Source organism: Apus apus, chromosome 3 (genome assembly GCF_020740795.1).
Source record: "Apus apus isolate bApuApu2 chromosome 3, bApuApu2.pri.cur, whole genome shotgun sequence".
Classification (NCBI taxonomy): domain Eukaryota; kingdom Metazoa; phylum Chordata; class Aves; order Apodiformes; family Apodidae; genus Apus; species Apus apus.
In genome coordinates this window covers 45,368,377-45,383,090 of record NC_067284.1, presented here as the reverse complement: position 1 = coordinate 45,383,090, position 14,714 = coordinate 45,368,377, and the positions used below count along the sequence as shown (strand labels likewise).

General features: G+C 41.9%; 1 protein-coding gene across 4 annotated transcripts in view; it reads right to left on the bottom strand.

Moving 5' to 3' along the window:
• Positions 1-14,714, bottom strand: part of CCDC85A (coiled-coil domain containing 85A) — a 77,596-nt gene that overhangs the window by 9,198 nt on the left and 53,684 nt on the right. For 3 of the 4 annotated variants that reach the window (XM_051615394.1, XM_051615395.1, XM_051615396.1), the window contains exon 3: positions 9,557-9,633. The exons of the other annotated variant lie outside the window; for it this stretch is intronic. In XM_051615394.1, the coding sequence (XP_051471354.1) occupies positions 9,557-9,633 (77 nt within the window). The remainder of the gene's footprint in view (positions 1-9,556; positions 9,634-14,714) is intronic. 4 annotated transcript variants of the gene reach the window in all.

Here is a 14,714-nt window from a genome sequence, read left to right as displayed (position 1 = left end):
TCTGGAAAATCAGGACGTCGTAATAACATTTTTAATGTATGTATGTTGTCTCACAAATGTGCCGTGAGGTTCAGAGAGGATTTCAACTCCAGAGGAAGGTTTTGAGAAAGACTAATTTTATTCCAATAATTCCGAAAGTTGTTCCTTCACCAAAGCTCACATTTTTAAACATTGTTGCAAGGTTTTGCAAGCTCAGCTGCAGCCAACCAGAGAAGGGGTAGGGAGCTCCAGGCTGCCAGCTCAGTCCTCCCCTGCCTCTGGTTGCCTTGGTGCAAGGGCATGTCCCCCCGCTCGCCTGCAAGATGTCAACTTATACCCAACAGTGACAACCTCAAGGGCTTTTTCCTCCCAGCGAACACCTGAAAGGGTTCTGCAGGACACTGCAAAACAAATGCAAGTTACCTAAACTCTTACAGTTCAGTCACCTCAAACTTTGCAGGCTGTAAAGCACCTCCTGGAGTGACTGCAGAGCTGAAGTAACCTTAGCGGGCAGCTAGCTTCAGAGAAGTGCTAAAAATACCCCTGCTGCATCCACAGACAGCAATGTGATAGCTGCACCGACAGAGGTGGCCTGAGTAGATGCTTCCGAGGTGCTTTTGACCTGACCTGCTCTTCTCTGCCATTCTTCATGCAGAATTTTGTTTGTTGTTGTTTTTTTTTAAAAAAAAGAGAGAGAAATAGAAAGAAGAAAAACATTACAAAGAGTGAGAGAGGAGAAGTTTCTTTCTTACAGAGTAAGAAACACTGTAGGAAATATAAAGAAATAATGTAGCACTAATTCCTGATGGAATGTGTGGGAAATGCATTTCTGAAGGAAAAATCATGACAGTGGAAAGAGCCTCTGATCAGAATCAGTGCCCCAATGTACACTGATTTGCCCCACTGAGCAAACACATAGCAAGGTGCAGTCTTTTTGGAGGTGTCTATAATCTAAACAATAGGAAAGATGACAGTGTGGGAGGAAAAGGGCACAGAGAGATGACAGGAGGCTGAACTTCACAGAACCAGTCTGCCTGAAAATGTTTAATTGACAAGTACCCCACCCTAAAGCAAGTTTATACACTGTTCATGACTTGATCAGAATGTGCCCAGACCTTTGTAACTAGTGCTTCACGGCTCACGGCAGCTCCAGGGGGACATGTGGCAGAGAGGACCCTCACAGCTACTGAACAGGTGAGATTCAATCTCATCACTCATCTGCATCCTGACTGCAGGACTGAACCTCACATACTAAAAAAAACACACCCTAAAACAAAACAAAACAACAACAAAAAAGAGACTGCTGCTGATGCTAAGCCCTGGGAAAAGGTACCTTGGGTCTAAGTATCAAACCCCATTTGCTGCATGAACTCTTTCCAGCGCCACCCTCCTGCCAAGCCACAGGCTTTACTTTCTTTAGGAAGGATTTATAGATCTGTTAGTGACTGGGCAGACTTAATGCTACACTTTGGGAGAGGAAATGTAAGAGGAAGGAAACAGAGTAATAAAGCAGATTGGAGCAATTCTGGTTTAGGGTAAATTCCCTCAGTCATCTTTGGTTTTTTTGTAAGTCAAAGTATTCTGTTTCTTTACTTACTCCAGGACCAACAAAGATTTTGGTCAGTTTAAAATGCTTATAAATAAGTTTTGCTATTAGAAGGCTGGGAAAATTAGTACAGATTGTACACGTAAAGCCTCCTGAATATGATGTAGGGATGATGGTTGGACTCGGTGATCCCAAGGGTCTTTTCCAACCTGAACAGCTCCAACTCTATGATTCTCTGAGAAAATCCAAAAGTCCTGTAAATTGTCCGAGTTTAGGCCCCCCTCCAGGCAGCTGTCCACAGTCTCTTCTGTGCCATACACAGTGCATTTCTGTCTGCCCTCATGAGAATGAAAAACTTGATGAGAAAACACTACTTTAAGCAGACAGCATTCTCAACACATGTTGGAAAATTATTTCCCCTGTGGACATCCTCCTCCCTCTGTCTCTCATAAGAGATGTAAATTTTTCTAAAAACATAAGGCAGGTTTTACAGGCCTGGTGGCCCATTCTCCACCTCAGGGACTTCTCATCACAGGGGAGGCCACTCCACAAGGGCAGTGCAACTGCTGCCTTATTTGGAGGAAGCTTATTGCAGCAAATGATGGGGAAGGGACCAGCCTGAACACAGGTCTCCTGTTTCTCAGCAAGTCCTGTGAGCTTGTAGGCATTTGAGCACTACTGACTACATGACAAATTTCTGAGGCAATGAAGCAAAACAAGAGGAAAAGGCACTTTGCCAAAGTGGCTGTGTCTGAAAACAAGGTGCCTGAGAAGACTATGAAAGCTTTTCAGACCTACTGTCACTGCTACTGCATGCCACTGGGGAGCATGGCAATGTTTCTCCTTCCACCAGGACTTGACCTGAATTTCCCTGAGCTCAGTCCCTTCCCTGCCGCCGCCCAACTCAGATTGCAACTGGATCCTGAGAAGGACCTTAAGGATGGGAGAAGTTCCGTTCCCTTCCTCCTCTTCTCTAGCTCCACACACAGCATTTGCATTCAGCCACTTAAAGCAGGCATCCCATGTGTTCACATGTTTTGGACAGATCTTTTAAGTTATTATCCTGTAACAAAGCTGTGGAAATGGAACCAAATCAGACAGGAGGGATGATGTCATGGCTCCATAATGCTGAAATCTGTACTAACTTTAAACATCTTGAGAAGTTTTGAATAAACAGTGCTGCACAACACCAACATCTGAGAAATAATTCATTTTATTGCTTATCCTATATGGCCAACCTTCCCTATTGCCCCTGTCCAGCCCCTGTGCCCAAACTACAGCATGGGTTGCACGCCGTCGTGTACTCTGCGTGGATTAGACTGCTCCAAAAAGCACATTGTCTGAAGCAGGTAAAACCCACATAGTAAGACTTCATGCATTTTGCCACAATGGTAAGAGAGTGCAATCACTAAATGTGTGGATCCATTTTCTGTTGCGAGTCAATCTACAAAATAGCTAATGCCAACAGGCGACTAGTGAATGGAGAGCACAGGAAATCTGACTCAACCCCATAATAGCACGTAACAAAAAATTAGCTGAATGGAAATTCAGCATCTCCCTCACATTGACTGCCAAATGTTAAGGATACTCAGGCCATTCTCCTGTACTGCCAGAGGCAAACCCTGCGCTGTACCCTGGTCAGGGTCAGAAGAAAGCCCCCTGTGTAGAACCCTTTGATGGAGTGAACTAATCATGAGCCTGGCTACTTCAGCCAGTAGAAAACATCATTCTTTCAATCCACAGTGCTGATAAGGCCAGTCATGAATGAAAAGCAGTGTAGTGCAAAGCACACTACACAGCTCAAGCCAGCAGCAGTCGATCTGCCAGCCCCGCGGGAAGAACCACGCACGCTGCTCGCTGCCTGACTCAACCTCCCCATGGCCTGCAAGGATAGCTGAGGAGGAAAAAACATAGCCCAGCTCTGCCCCAAGGACACTTGCAGTCTCTTCACCAAAGCTTCTGAGAGAACACAATTTTCCTGTCCACCGGGCACTGCTCTGTTCGCTTACCATCGGAGACCTACCTCAACAAACACACAAGACCTTGTCCTCCAGCTGCCTTTTCTCCCAGAGGCAAGTGGTTTGCTGAGAAGCATTATCCTTCCTGTGGGGTAACTGCTATGCCAGTTCAATCACTACCTGATTTCCAAAGCTCTTTTCTGATTTCCCCAGACCTCGATTTCCCTGTTAGCTCAAAGCAAACACAGGCTGTGTTTGTCAGCTTCTTTCAAACAGGCAGGAGAAAGGAGAAACAGAAAGCAATAAGCTGCAGTATGTTGCTGTGCTGGATTAATAACGCACTACACAAAACAGTATCAATTTTTTTAGGGAATGTTCCTGTCAACTGTAAGAAATAATAATCTGGCTTTCTCTCTGACCTGCAATTCTTTTTGTATACCACGTTTTTCCTGAATTTGTATCTTGGTAACATCAAGCCTGTAAGCTCTTGTCATGCAGCCTGCCCTTGTCAACCAAGATGGAAGCACTGTGCTTAGGACACCCTGAGACAAAGATTCTGCCCTCAACCTCAGCTGCTGTGAAATGAAGTTGCTCCATTAATGACCTGTTAATTTAAACTGAGGATGAGAGCATATGAAAAAAAAGGGTGGATGGATTCTGTTTACTTACTTCCAGCAAATATTTGATGACATGATTAGGTAAACCCATTGTTCAATGGGTTTTAATTACATTTTGCTTGAAGGATTCCCTATTCTACACACTATGGAAGGGAGGAGACAAACATTATTGGACTGTGAGTGACGGATATTTTACCAAAAAAAATACTAACCAAACAGTTCCCAACTTCTAAATAGATTTATAATTAAACCCATGCTATGCAGAGGGAAAATAAAAAACACAGATCTCAGCAAAAAAGTTTTTGAAAGATCAGGAAATGGATTGAAATAAAATGTGACAATCTAACAGAAGGGGGAAGAGAGAAAAGGAAAGTGTTGGAAGCACTTAAAAAATAAACTAATGTGTGCCTAAGGGTCATGCCTGGCCTTTCACACACAGAACAGGACTGGAAAAGGCTAGCAAAGATGCAAAAACAAAAAAAAACAACACCTAAAGCAACAGTGGAAATGAAAGAGCTATAAGAAAAAGAGATGGAAAAGGACCAAAAGACTTGTAATGAAAGAATGAGGAGATGGAAGTAGAAAAGCTCACGTGAGAGGTTGCAAAAGGGCTCCAGCTCAGCACTTGCCTCACAGCTCTACTGCTGCACACTGTGGACACGGGGAGCTCAGCTCTCTGCATCCAGCCTCTGGTCCCACTGACCCTCACAGTATGCTCACTCAGGAAGCAGTGTCCTGGCAATAACTTCCTTTCCCTTCCATTGGAAGGTAAAACTTAATTACAAGGACAAAGAGTTAGAAGGGGGAAATGTCTGACAATTCTCCATCTCTGCCTCTTGCTCCATCCTCCCATGAAACAAATAAGAACTGAAGCAATTTAAACTGGGTGACTTGCCAAGAATATCTTTTGCAAATGCATACACTGTCATTACATGACAGATGTCCACATTTCTGTTACATTTCAGCCCTGAAATAATACCTCTATGAAAATTCAGGGATATCTTCAGTAAATTGACATGTGGATGCCAGATCCTGATCTTGTTTCCCGCAGCATAAAACACGGATAGCAGTTACACACCACATCAAGTCTGGGAGGACCTCCTGGTTTCAGTTAGCTGAACTTATGTACTGACACGACAGATCTCTCATAGCCCAGGAAGCTGTAACTGGGATCTGAATCCATTGTTTGGTCCCTACATATTTTCTTAATTGCTACATATCTTTGTTACAGTATGAACAGACACGGTCACAGAATCACAGAATCACACAGTGTTAGAGTTTGGACGGGATCTCTGGAGATCATCAAATCCAACCCCCCTGCCAGAGAAGGACCACCTAAGGCAGGTCTCTCAGAAATGCATCCAGATGGGTCTTGAAAGTCTCCACAGAAGGAGACACTACAACCTATCTGCACAGCCTATTCCAGTGCTCTGCAACCCTTACAGTAAAGAAGTTCTTCCTCATGTTGAGGTAAAACTTCCTGTGTTCTAGTTTGCATCCATTGCCCCTCATCCTATCACAGGGCACCACTGAAAACAAAAAGGCCCCCTCTTTCTTCACACCCACCCTTCAGATATTTATATACATTCATAAGATCCCTCTCAGTCTTATCTCTTCTCTAGACTAAACAGCCCCAGGTCTTTCAGCCTTCCCTCGTAAGGCAGGTATTCCAGTCCCTTAATCATCCTCATAGCCCTCCACTGGACTCTCTCAATTAAATCTCTATCCCTCTTGAACTGGGGAGCCCAGAACTGGACACAATACTCCAGATGTGGTCTCACTAGGGCAGAGTAGAGGGGGAGGAGAACCTCCCTCGATGTGCTGAACAAACTCTTCTTAATGCACCCCAGGATACCATTGGCCTTCTTGGCCACAAGAGCACATTGCTATCCCACAGATAACTTGTTTCTTATCAGGACTCCAAGGTCCTTCTCCACGGAGCTGCTTTCTAGCAGGTCAGCTCCTAATTTGTACTAATGCATGTTGCTGTTCCTCCCCAGGTGCAGGACTCTATGCTTATTCTTGTTGAACCTCATTAGGTTCCTCTTTGCCCAGCTCTCCAGTCTTTCCAAATCTTGCTGAATGGCCATAGACAGATTTCTGGTGAATCAGCCCATTCTCCCAGTAAGTCCTAGTGAGAGCACTGGCCATACTCTTATGTTTGGATTAGTTTTTTAATGTTAGTGGCAAAACTCAATCCACAGTGATGCTGTAGTTCCCTGTACATTTTGAGACAGCAAAAGGCAGTGGCACTGCCAGAGCCTATGTGCTGCAGAGAGCTTTCCTGCCCCATTGGGGCAACTACTCTGGCCTGAAATCTATCCAGCAAAACAGCAGTATTCTTGCTCAAATGCTTTTGCCTTTATGCACTGCTGTCACATATCCCTACCTACACGACTGTTTGAGAAGCACCAGGGCAAGCTGCCCACCCCTTGTCTCGGGCACAGCCAGCACAGTTTGGCATTCTGAACAGAAAACTCAGCTGCATACCATAAATCTTGGAAAGTATCTGCCTTCTTGCACAAAAATCCTGTATGTGGCCAGAAAACGAAAGGGTCTGGACCATATCTCGTTACATGCTATCTGAGAGAAGGAAAAAAAGAACAACAAAAAAACCCAACAAACTCAAACAGCTTATTACAGCTTTCACCAATGCAGCAAACCTACAACCCAGCTAGCGCTTCTCATAACTCTTAAACCTACTGCTATGCTATAAACCACCACCAGAACAACTGTGCAGCTCAGGAAGAGACATTAAAGGGATTAAGTGAATATGCACATTTTTATGCCTTTTCTGTTACCTGATCAAACTAAAATATTGACTCAGTGGAGTTACTGCATTTCCCCTGGCAAAAAAAGCCCTTCAGTACAGCAGAGTGAACTAAAACTCAGATTCCAATTGAACAGTGATGGCAGCACTTAAAACCATTTTCTCTGGAAATGTTCTTGCCACTAAATATTAATAAAACCTTTAGATTAGAGGTCTTTGGGGTTTTGAAAAGAAAATGTATGGAGGGAGACAAGCAAAGCAAAATAAATTGGAAAAGAACCACACCTAAGTGATGAATGAAATGAGTGATTTCTCTGAAAAGAGTGACAACAAATGTGTCACTGCATTTTTATCAGTGACATGTAAGCAGGAAAGGGGAAAAAGAAAGGATATTGAAAGCAGAGAGGAAAAAGAAGCATAGCAGGAGGAGAGAGAAAGCCTCAGAAAGCAAGGCAAAGACTCTCACTCACGAGTGCGAGTCATCCCCTCTCTCACACTAAGTGCACCCCTGCAGCTCCCAAACCCTCCAAGGACTCCAGGACACCCTCAGAGAGGTTCTATGCAAAAAGTAAAAGGCACTAGTGAAATTTTAAAGACAACACTGTAACTGAGTAAAAGCTGTGCCAGAAACTTTCATCAGTTGTGGAGCTCATCGTATATTTTCAGCTGATTTGTCAAAAGCACTCAGTTTGGCTTCATGCCCACAAACTCCCATGCCTCCCATTAAATGGAATCGAACCAGTGCCAGGAGCTTATGCATTTCCATCAAGCGTCCTTGTCTTTGTGACAGGGCCTGATCACTGTGGATAGCACGTTCAGGATGTTACTCACAGGAAGAACAAGCCTCCAATATGAATTTATGCAAGTGTAATGCCGAGGCAATCAAATGCAATGCTGAGGTAATTAAATGCAAAGTCAAAATAAGCTTGGTGTCCACATTTCCTTCCTCTTTCCAAAGCAAGGACTTCCTTCAGGAGTAAAGGTAAGATATGCCAGGAAACATAAACCCTTGTCAGTCATTATAATCAAGTATCCAGAGATATCAGGAGAATTTTCAGAACTCTACTACAGATCCTTGTGCCAACAAAACCAAACATAAGGCAAACTTTGACCCATGTGTTTAAAAACAGAAAGCCGTTTGCAGGCTTGCTCACCTAGTTCTTCCCCTTCAAAATCCTGCAAGAATATTTCGTTTATGTTACTTTCATAACAGCTACGGGCTTAGGTGCTATTTTCACAAGCACTATTTTCTGGTTCTGGCACCCATCTAAGGTATTTTCAATTAACTCAACACCCACAATGTGGGTGTTCTAGTCTTTGGAAAGACATGGTAATGCATTTCATGGGTCTCCACCTGAGTGCCTCAAACCTCAAACAAATAAAACATATGGCCATTTCTAAAGATTTTGCCCACAAAGAATGTTATGCACAAGTTATCCCCCAGTGCTGTTCCAGACCCAAGAGAAACCACAACCCTATTTTTCTGGCATATGTGTTAACATTTGTCCTAAACACCACTCTTGACAAGAAAATAGCATTCTTTATCACTGAAGAACATTTGTCTTTCCTTTGAAGACTAAATACGTGTTAATGGATGGACATTTAGCCATTTTTGCTGTTCTTCTTTTCCAGAACAAATCAAGGTACCTACAAGTCACCTTGCAAGTCAAGAGCTAAATAAAAGCTACAGAGGCCCTTCCAACTGTCATATTAAGGGTGAGGAAAAATACCCACCACACCTTACTTAAAATTTGCCTTAAGAGAGGAAATTGCTAACTTGGGACTGAGATCTTCCAGCTAATCTTGGCTTACACAAATGAATAAATCAGAGCCAGTAGATTTTACTTCTTCCTACATTTCACTGCTGTCTTGGATTTTACAGTCAAGTAACAGTTCTATGTTCAATAAAAAGCATTTCTTTCTTCAGACCAGTGTTTTCATTTAAACTACTGTTTGATTTAAACAAAATACAACTCCTTTTTTCTTCCACTGGGCAACTTAGAGACATTTGGAGACTTTATGGATTTTCCTAGGGATTACTTAACAAAATATAAAAGAAATACACACTGGTTTGTATGTGTATATATAAAAAATACAATTGTCTTTGATTAATTCTTAATGAACTTCAAAATCTTTTGTTCTTAAAAACATATTGGGTAAATCTTCAACTTCATATTTGCTTATGTATTCAATTTAATTTCAGTCTTGCATTTACTTAACTAATATACTATGCCAAATATTAAAAATAACCCAAGTCAATTATTCTTACTGAAAACAACTGCATTTTTAAAGCACAAGGTTTCAGTTAGCTATAAAAAGTACTTAATAACAAGAAGCTCTTGGAATAAAACCAGAATATAAAGGGTCAGTTCACTGTGATTTTCAATGCTTAAATTAATTAATCATAAGTAGTAGCTTCCAGTGAATTTTTCTTAGCAAGGTATCAACACCTGCAAAGGAGAAAAATTGATGACAGCATTGTCATAGCCTTAAATAAATTCCCCACTCAATCACAAGAAAGACAAACAAACAGATGTGAATGCCTTTGATTATCCGAACAATCAGCCTGAGTGTTCAAATGCAGTAACGTCACATGACAAATAAACCTGTTTTTATCTCATGCCCGAAGATTCGAGCATTGCTGTCTAGCTGCCAGCTACTGTTCCCACCAACAGAAGTCACCCACCTGGGGCAGCATGCGATTTTCCTCCTCCAGCTGTCTTACTCTTGCCTCCAGCTGCCTAACATAGGACAAGGTTGATTCTAAAAATCAAAAAGAAAAAAAGAACTCATATTATCCACAGAGATCTGCTTGTGTTTACTAGTGTCAGAGCCTGTGCCACATTCTGACCTGTACTCACAGCAGATTGCCACTCTCAAATGTCCATTAAACACTCAGCTCTGCTCCTCTCAAGGGCAGTGCAAATCACACTGACGCTAGAATTGATCCATTTGCTGGTTGCTTTTGATTCTAAACTTCTGTGATTTAATGTGGTCCCTTCTCAGACACAAGGTATCTTACAGAAAGGCAACACAGACTTAAGTTCTTCCAACCCATCCCCAAGCTCTTGTACCGTATTTTGGAAATACTCCACAAAATAATGCATTACCCCACCAAGTCACCACTGGAAAGCTCATAAAGAGAAGACAGTCTTCTGCAGGAAGATGCAGTCAAAGAGGTGTCTCCACCATAGAGGTCTGGTGGCACACACAGCCCCCTGCCACAAGCCGTCACCTCGCCTGCAGCTTCCCAGTATGGAGGCTCCAGCCTCAGCCTCCGCCAGGGATCAAACATGTTGTCATGGCTTGAGTCTGTGCTAGAAACCAGATGCATGTACCCAGGGTGCTCGGAGGCTCTGGAGTTCAGCTGATCACATGACAGCCCAGGGCACAGAGCTGCTTTCAGCGAGTTCTCCTCCAGGGCAGCACTGTACTAGGACGTGCTCACACTGTGCTGCTTGGTTAGGCGGGTTTGCTTGAAGAGCAAAATCCTGTCCATTCTAGTAACAAGCAATCTCACTGACCTTCGTCAGATAATTAGGTTGATTATGGAGAATATAAATCACTCCTACTCTGCTCTGTTCCCAATAACTTTATGTAAAAAGAATAGATCCACAATCCATCTTTACAAGGAGTTACATGGAAAAGGCGAGGGGTAATGGGTACAAGTTACTCCTGGGGAGATTCTGATTAGACACAAGGCAATGAGAACAATCAGCCATTGGAATAATCTCCGTAGGAAAGCGGTGAATTCCCCAAACATTGGACACTTTTAACATTCAGCTGAAAAGGGTGTTGGGCCACCTTGTCTAGACCATACTTTTGACAAGAAAGGTTGGACTAGACAGATGATCCTTGAAGTCCTTTGCAACCTGGTATTCTATTCTATGATCCTTAAAAGCACCTTAGAGCTTTCATATAACTTATTTCTCAGGTCACATAGAATTTCTACTATTAAAGTCCTGTATCTAAGAGAAGTAGAAGCCCGAGAAATTAGCACTCACTGACTGTAACAGAAAAGATATCCTCTCAGTCCAAAAACACTGCTGTGACTCTTGTACCTCCATGTATATAGATAGAAGTTCACCATGTACTCACTCCTGACTCAATGATCCACTCAACTTTCTCAGAGATATCAATTCCAGGAACACATTTGTTCTCATAATACCACATAACTAGTACAATTATCTCTCTGATGATTAATGGTATGGAAGCCATGGGTATCAGGACAGTACTGTCAGTTGATATAACTCCGTAAAGCTGCACTGACAAGAAAGATGCTCTCTGGTTTAAATGGACAGATGAATTTGTGCACAGTTTCCTGTGACACCTAATCACCATGCCAGCCTGCCTGTGAAACAGAGGTGATGGGAAATGAGGTGTCACTTACTGCTCTGACAAGACTGCAACAGGCTAAAATATTCACGCACAGGCAGGGCACGGGAATTTACACAACATGAAGTAATTTGTCAAAAATGATTAATATACAGCAAGGCACTGGATTAAAAATAGCACCATACAAAAAAAGGGAAAGAGGTAATCTGAGGTTCTGTGTGCTCTGCTGCATGAGGATGTTCATAGCTAGTGATGGGTGCATCTCTGGAGAGTCGCTGAGCCTAGCTCAAATGAGCACTTACATGAACAGCTTATTCAATTAACTGTATATGACAGGGTCCCTCCCATCAAATCAGGTTCCTTCCCAGCAGCAGCACGCCTGGGAGGTGCGCAGAAGCTCCCTCACCATTATGGCCATTAGCATAGGTAATAGCTCCCAGCAAAATTTGTCTAATCTCTCAGCTGTTTTCTACAGAAAATTGTTTTCTGTGGAGCCATCCTTTTGGAGGGAATAAAGCAGGCACTTTCATTGTCACTAGCCCTCTCTAAACTCACTGATTATGAGTTCAGGTCCACTGCTATGTTAGCTTGGGCCTGGACTCCATGCTCAGGTCCACCTTCTCAGCTGTGCCCACTTCATGCAAGCTCCCTTCTGGATTCTCTTCAGCTCTAGGTCTTCTGCAATTTTCCATTTATTTTACCCTATTTTTACCATTTATTAGCTCCTCTTATGATACCTCTTGGCAAAGATTACTTCTCAGTTTTATTTCTGCACTTGTATGTTAGGAGTTCAGAGTTGAGACCTTTACTGCTTCAAATCACACAACTCTGCTGTCAGTTCACAACCTTCCAATTCCAGTTCATACCAGCTAAAGATTTAGTCTGAAACCTCTGTGCCTGTTAACTCTTCTAAAGTGTGAAGGAGTTATTTAAATCTCCTTTTGTAATCTGATCAAACAGAAAATTAGGTCACCTACCAAAGGCTTGATCTAGCAAATCCTTATTTATGTGAGACTTCTTGACATGCAGACTAGATGTATATATATTTCAGTACCTGTTAGCATATTTTTTGCTGTGGTGCTATGAGCTTAGAGAAAAAAACGAGCAGAAAAATCAGACAAGGACATAAGAGATGAAGGCACTGAAAATACACAAAGTGAAACACTGTTACCAGCAACAGCAAGCTTTAAAACAAACAAACAAACAAACAAAAAAACCAACAGTTGAATTTTAAAAATATTTATGAGTAGGACTACATGATCTATCTATTCTTAATCAGCTTGGAGACCAGTAAAGAGCTCTAAATAAAGAATAAATTTTAAAATTGCCACCCGGAAAATGAGTACCCAATACCACTCCCATTCTCATTCCAGGCATATTTTCACCAGACAATTAAGCAATTTAAAACTGAAGCAGAATGAACTTATGATAGTAAAGCTTCAGCTTCGGTATCTGAGCTGAAAACAAATGTCTCCCAAAGGGAAAGCAGTAGAGAAGCTTAGCATCACTTCCATAACATTACTGTTGTCTTACAATAAAGCGCTTAAGAAGATGTTACAGTGTGTCAGGCAACCACTGCTCTGAAACACAATGCTTGCAAACAAGATGATCCCTAGCTCATGTCATTAGTCATAAAACCTTTTTGTGTTTTATCCTTCCCCAAATAGTTTTCTCTCACATTGCTCATTTACACAGGGTTATGAGCACACAGAAAAGCCCTCCCTTATTTGCAGACTCTTGAGTTGTAGACTGCTTACAGATAAACTTCCAACCACAAATCTGCTGAGCTTCCTCTGCCCAGAAAACAACCAGGGAAAACCAGCATCTGTATTAATACTGTAAGAGCTTAACTATGTTCTGGGTCATAGCTTAGAAGTGATGTTGAGATCAAACAGCAGCTGGAAGGGATTTTATCTAACAAATAGAGCAGTATTTAAAGTAAAGAAGTAGCGGGAGATGCAACACCTCGAGCGCTCGTATAACCCCTGAATGTAATGCATAAGAAGTGCTTTACTTCAACAACTAAAATTCCATTTTTCTGCCTTTTTTTTTTTTTTTTAATATATTCTAGATTATAACAGTTGTCTTCAGAAACTGAGGACAGGGACTTCACAGACCTCCTTTTGACTCACTAAAAAGGATAAACATATCCATGCAGAAGATGCTACTTGCTTAATGGAAAACATATAGAATCTTTTCACTTTGGAGAACACTGATTGTACAGTGGATAAGCAAGCTGACATCCCACAGAAAGCAGAAAAAAATCCTCCAATCTGAAAATACTGAGAATGCTGGAGGTTTACCTTGATCTCTAGCCATTATTTTATGGTCAGCATGGAATGAAGATGCAATGCTGGACAGAAAGCTGCTCGGAAGCAGCAGCAGCCAGTCCTTACGTCCTTACAGCCAGGAAATGGAAAAACACGAATTCATGACATGCAAATATCACCTTGGTCCTGTCAACATCAACATTTTCTGCTTGCACTGGCTCAGCTCTGTTTGGTATTCATGTTCCTAAAGGAGCTCACCAGAATCTAGAGAGCCGTCACATCCCCATAGGCCTATTTTAAATAATTATGGTATAAATGAGGGAAACTGCCAAAAATTTCCCCCTGCAAAGAATTCAGCAGGTCATGTGTAGTGCTCCTTTCATGTGTGGCAATGAAGGTTCCGTTAAGGTATATTCAAGGGGGGATATGCAGGAATATAATGCTTGCATAACAATTTTTATCATTCAAATCCACACTCAGCATCCCACAGTGAAAATGAAATAATCTTTCAATAAACGGAAGATGAAAAACAAGGCCGTGCAAGGGCTATTCCAAACCCTCCTGTAATTAAATGACAGCTCCGTATGTTTATTAAAGGGTTTCTATGCTAACTGGGGAGCAGATTCAATGACAGGCTAAGAATCCTCCTGCCCTACAATTCCTAGTAATCTGATTTAATTACTTCAATATTAATATTCATAACTAAAATGTGTTATCACTGCAATCCATCCCCTTTCAGCTACCTTGTCTGAATATAAGAAAAAAATATCACACTGATGGATTTACACTAACACAAATTTACACCATCAACATCTCTACATTGGTAAAGCTGCTCAGTGTTTCACCTGGCAGCATCCAGCCTCTCAGCAGCAGGATTAAATGACCTCCAAAGGTAATTTTTAGCCCTGTCTTCTATGATTTTTCTATTATGGTTGCACATCTTACATAATGCCCCAAATTAATAAGTACTGGAGAACTTTTGATTAAAATGCAGCCCAGTTGCTCTGTAATGCAGCACCATTAGGATTAGTGCTACCACACAAACTGAAAGATGTTTGCCCAAGGTAAAATTTTATGAAGCTCACCAGAATGTTTAGGAGCTATGTGCCTTTAAGGCACATATTCTCAAAAGGTTTTGGGACAGCAAACACCACAGTTTTAGCATTAACATAGGGTTTACATTTCTCAGTATTGCTGTTGTCTGAAATTCTGCCACCCCAAGCTGAGATTTCTTGTGAT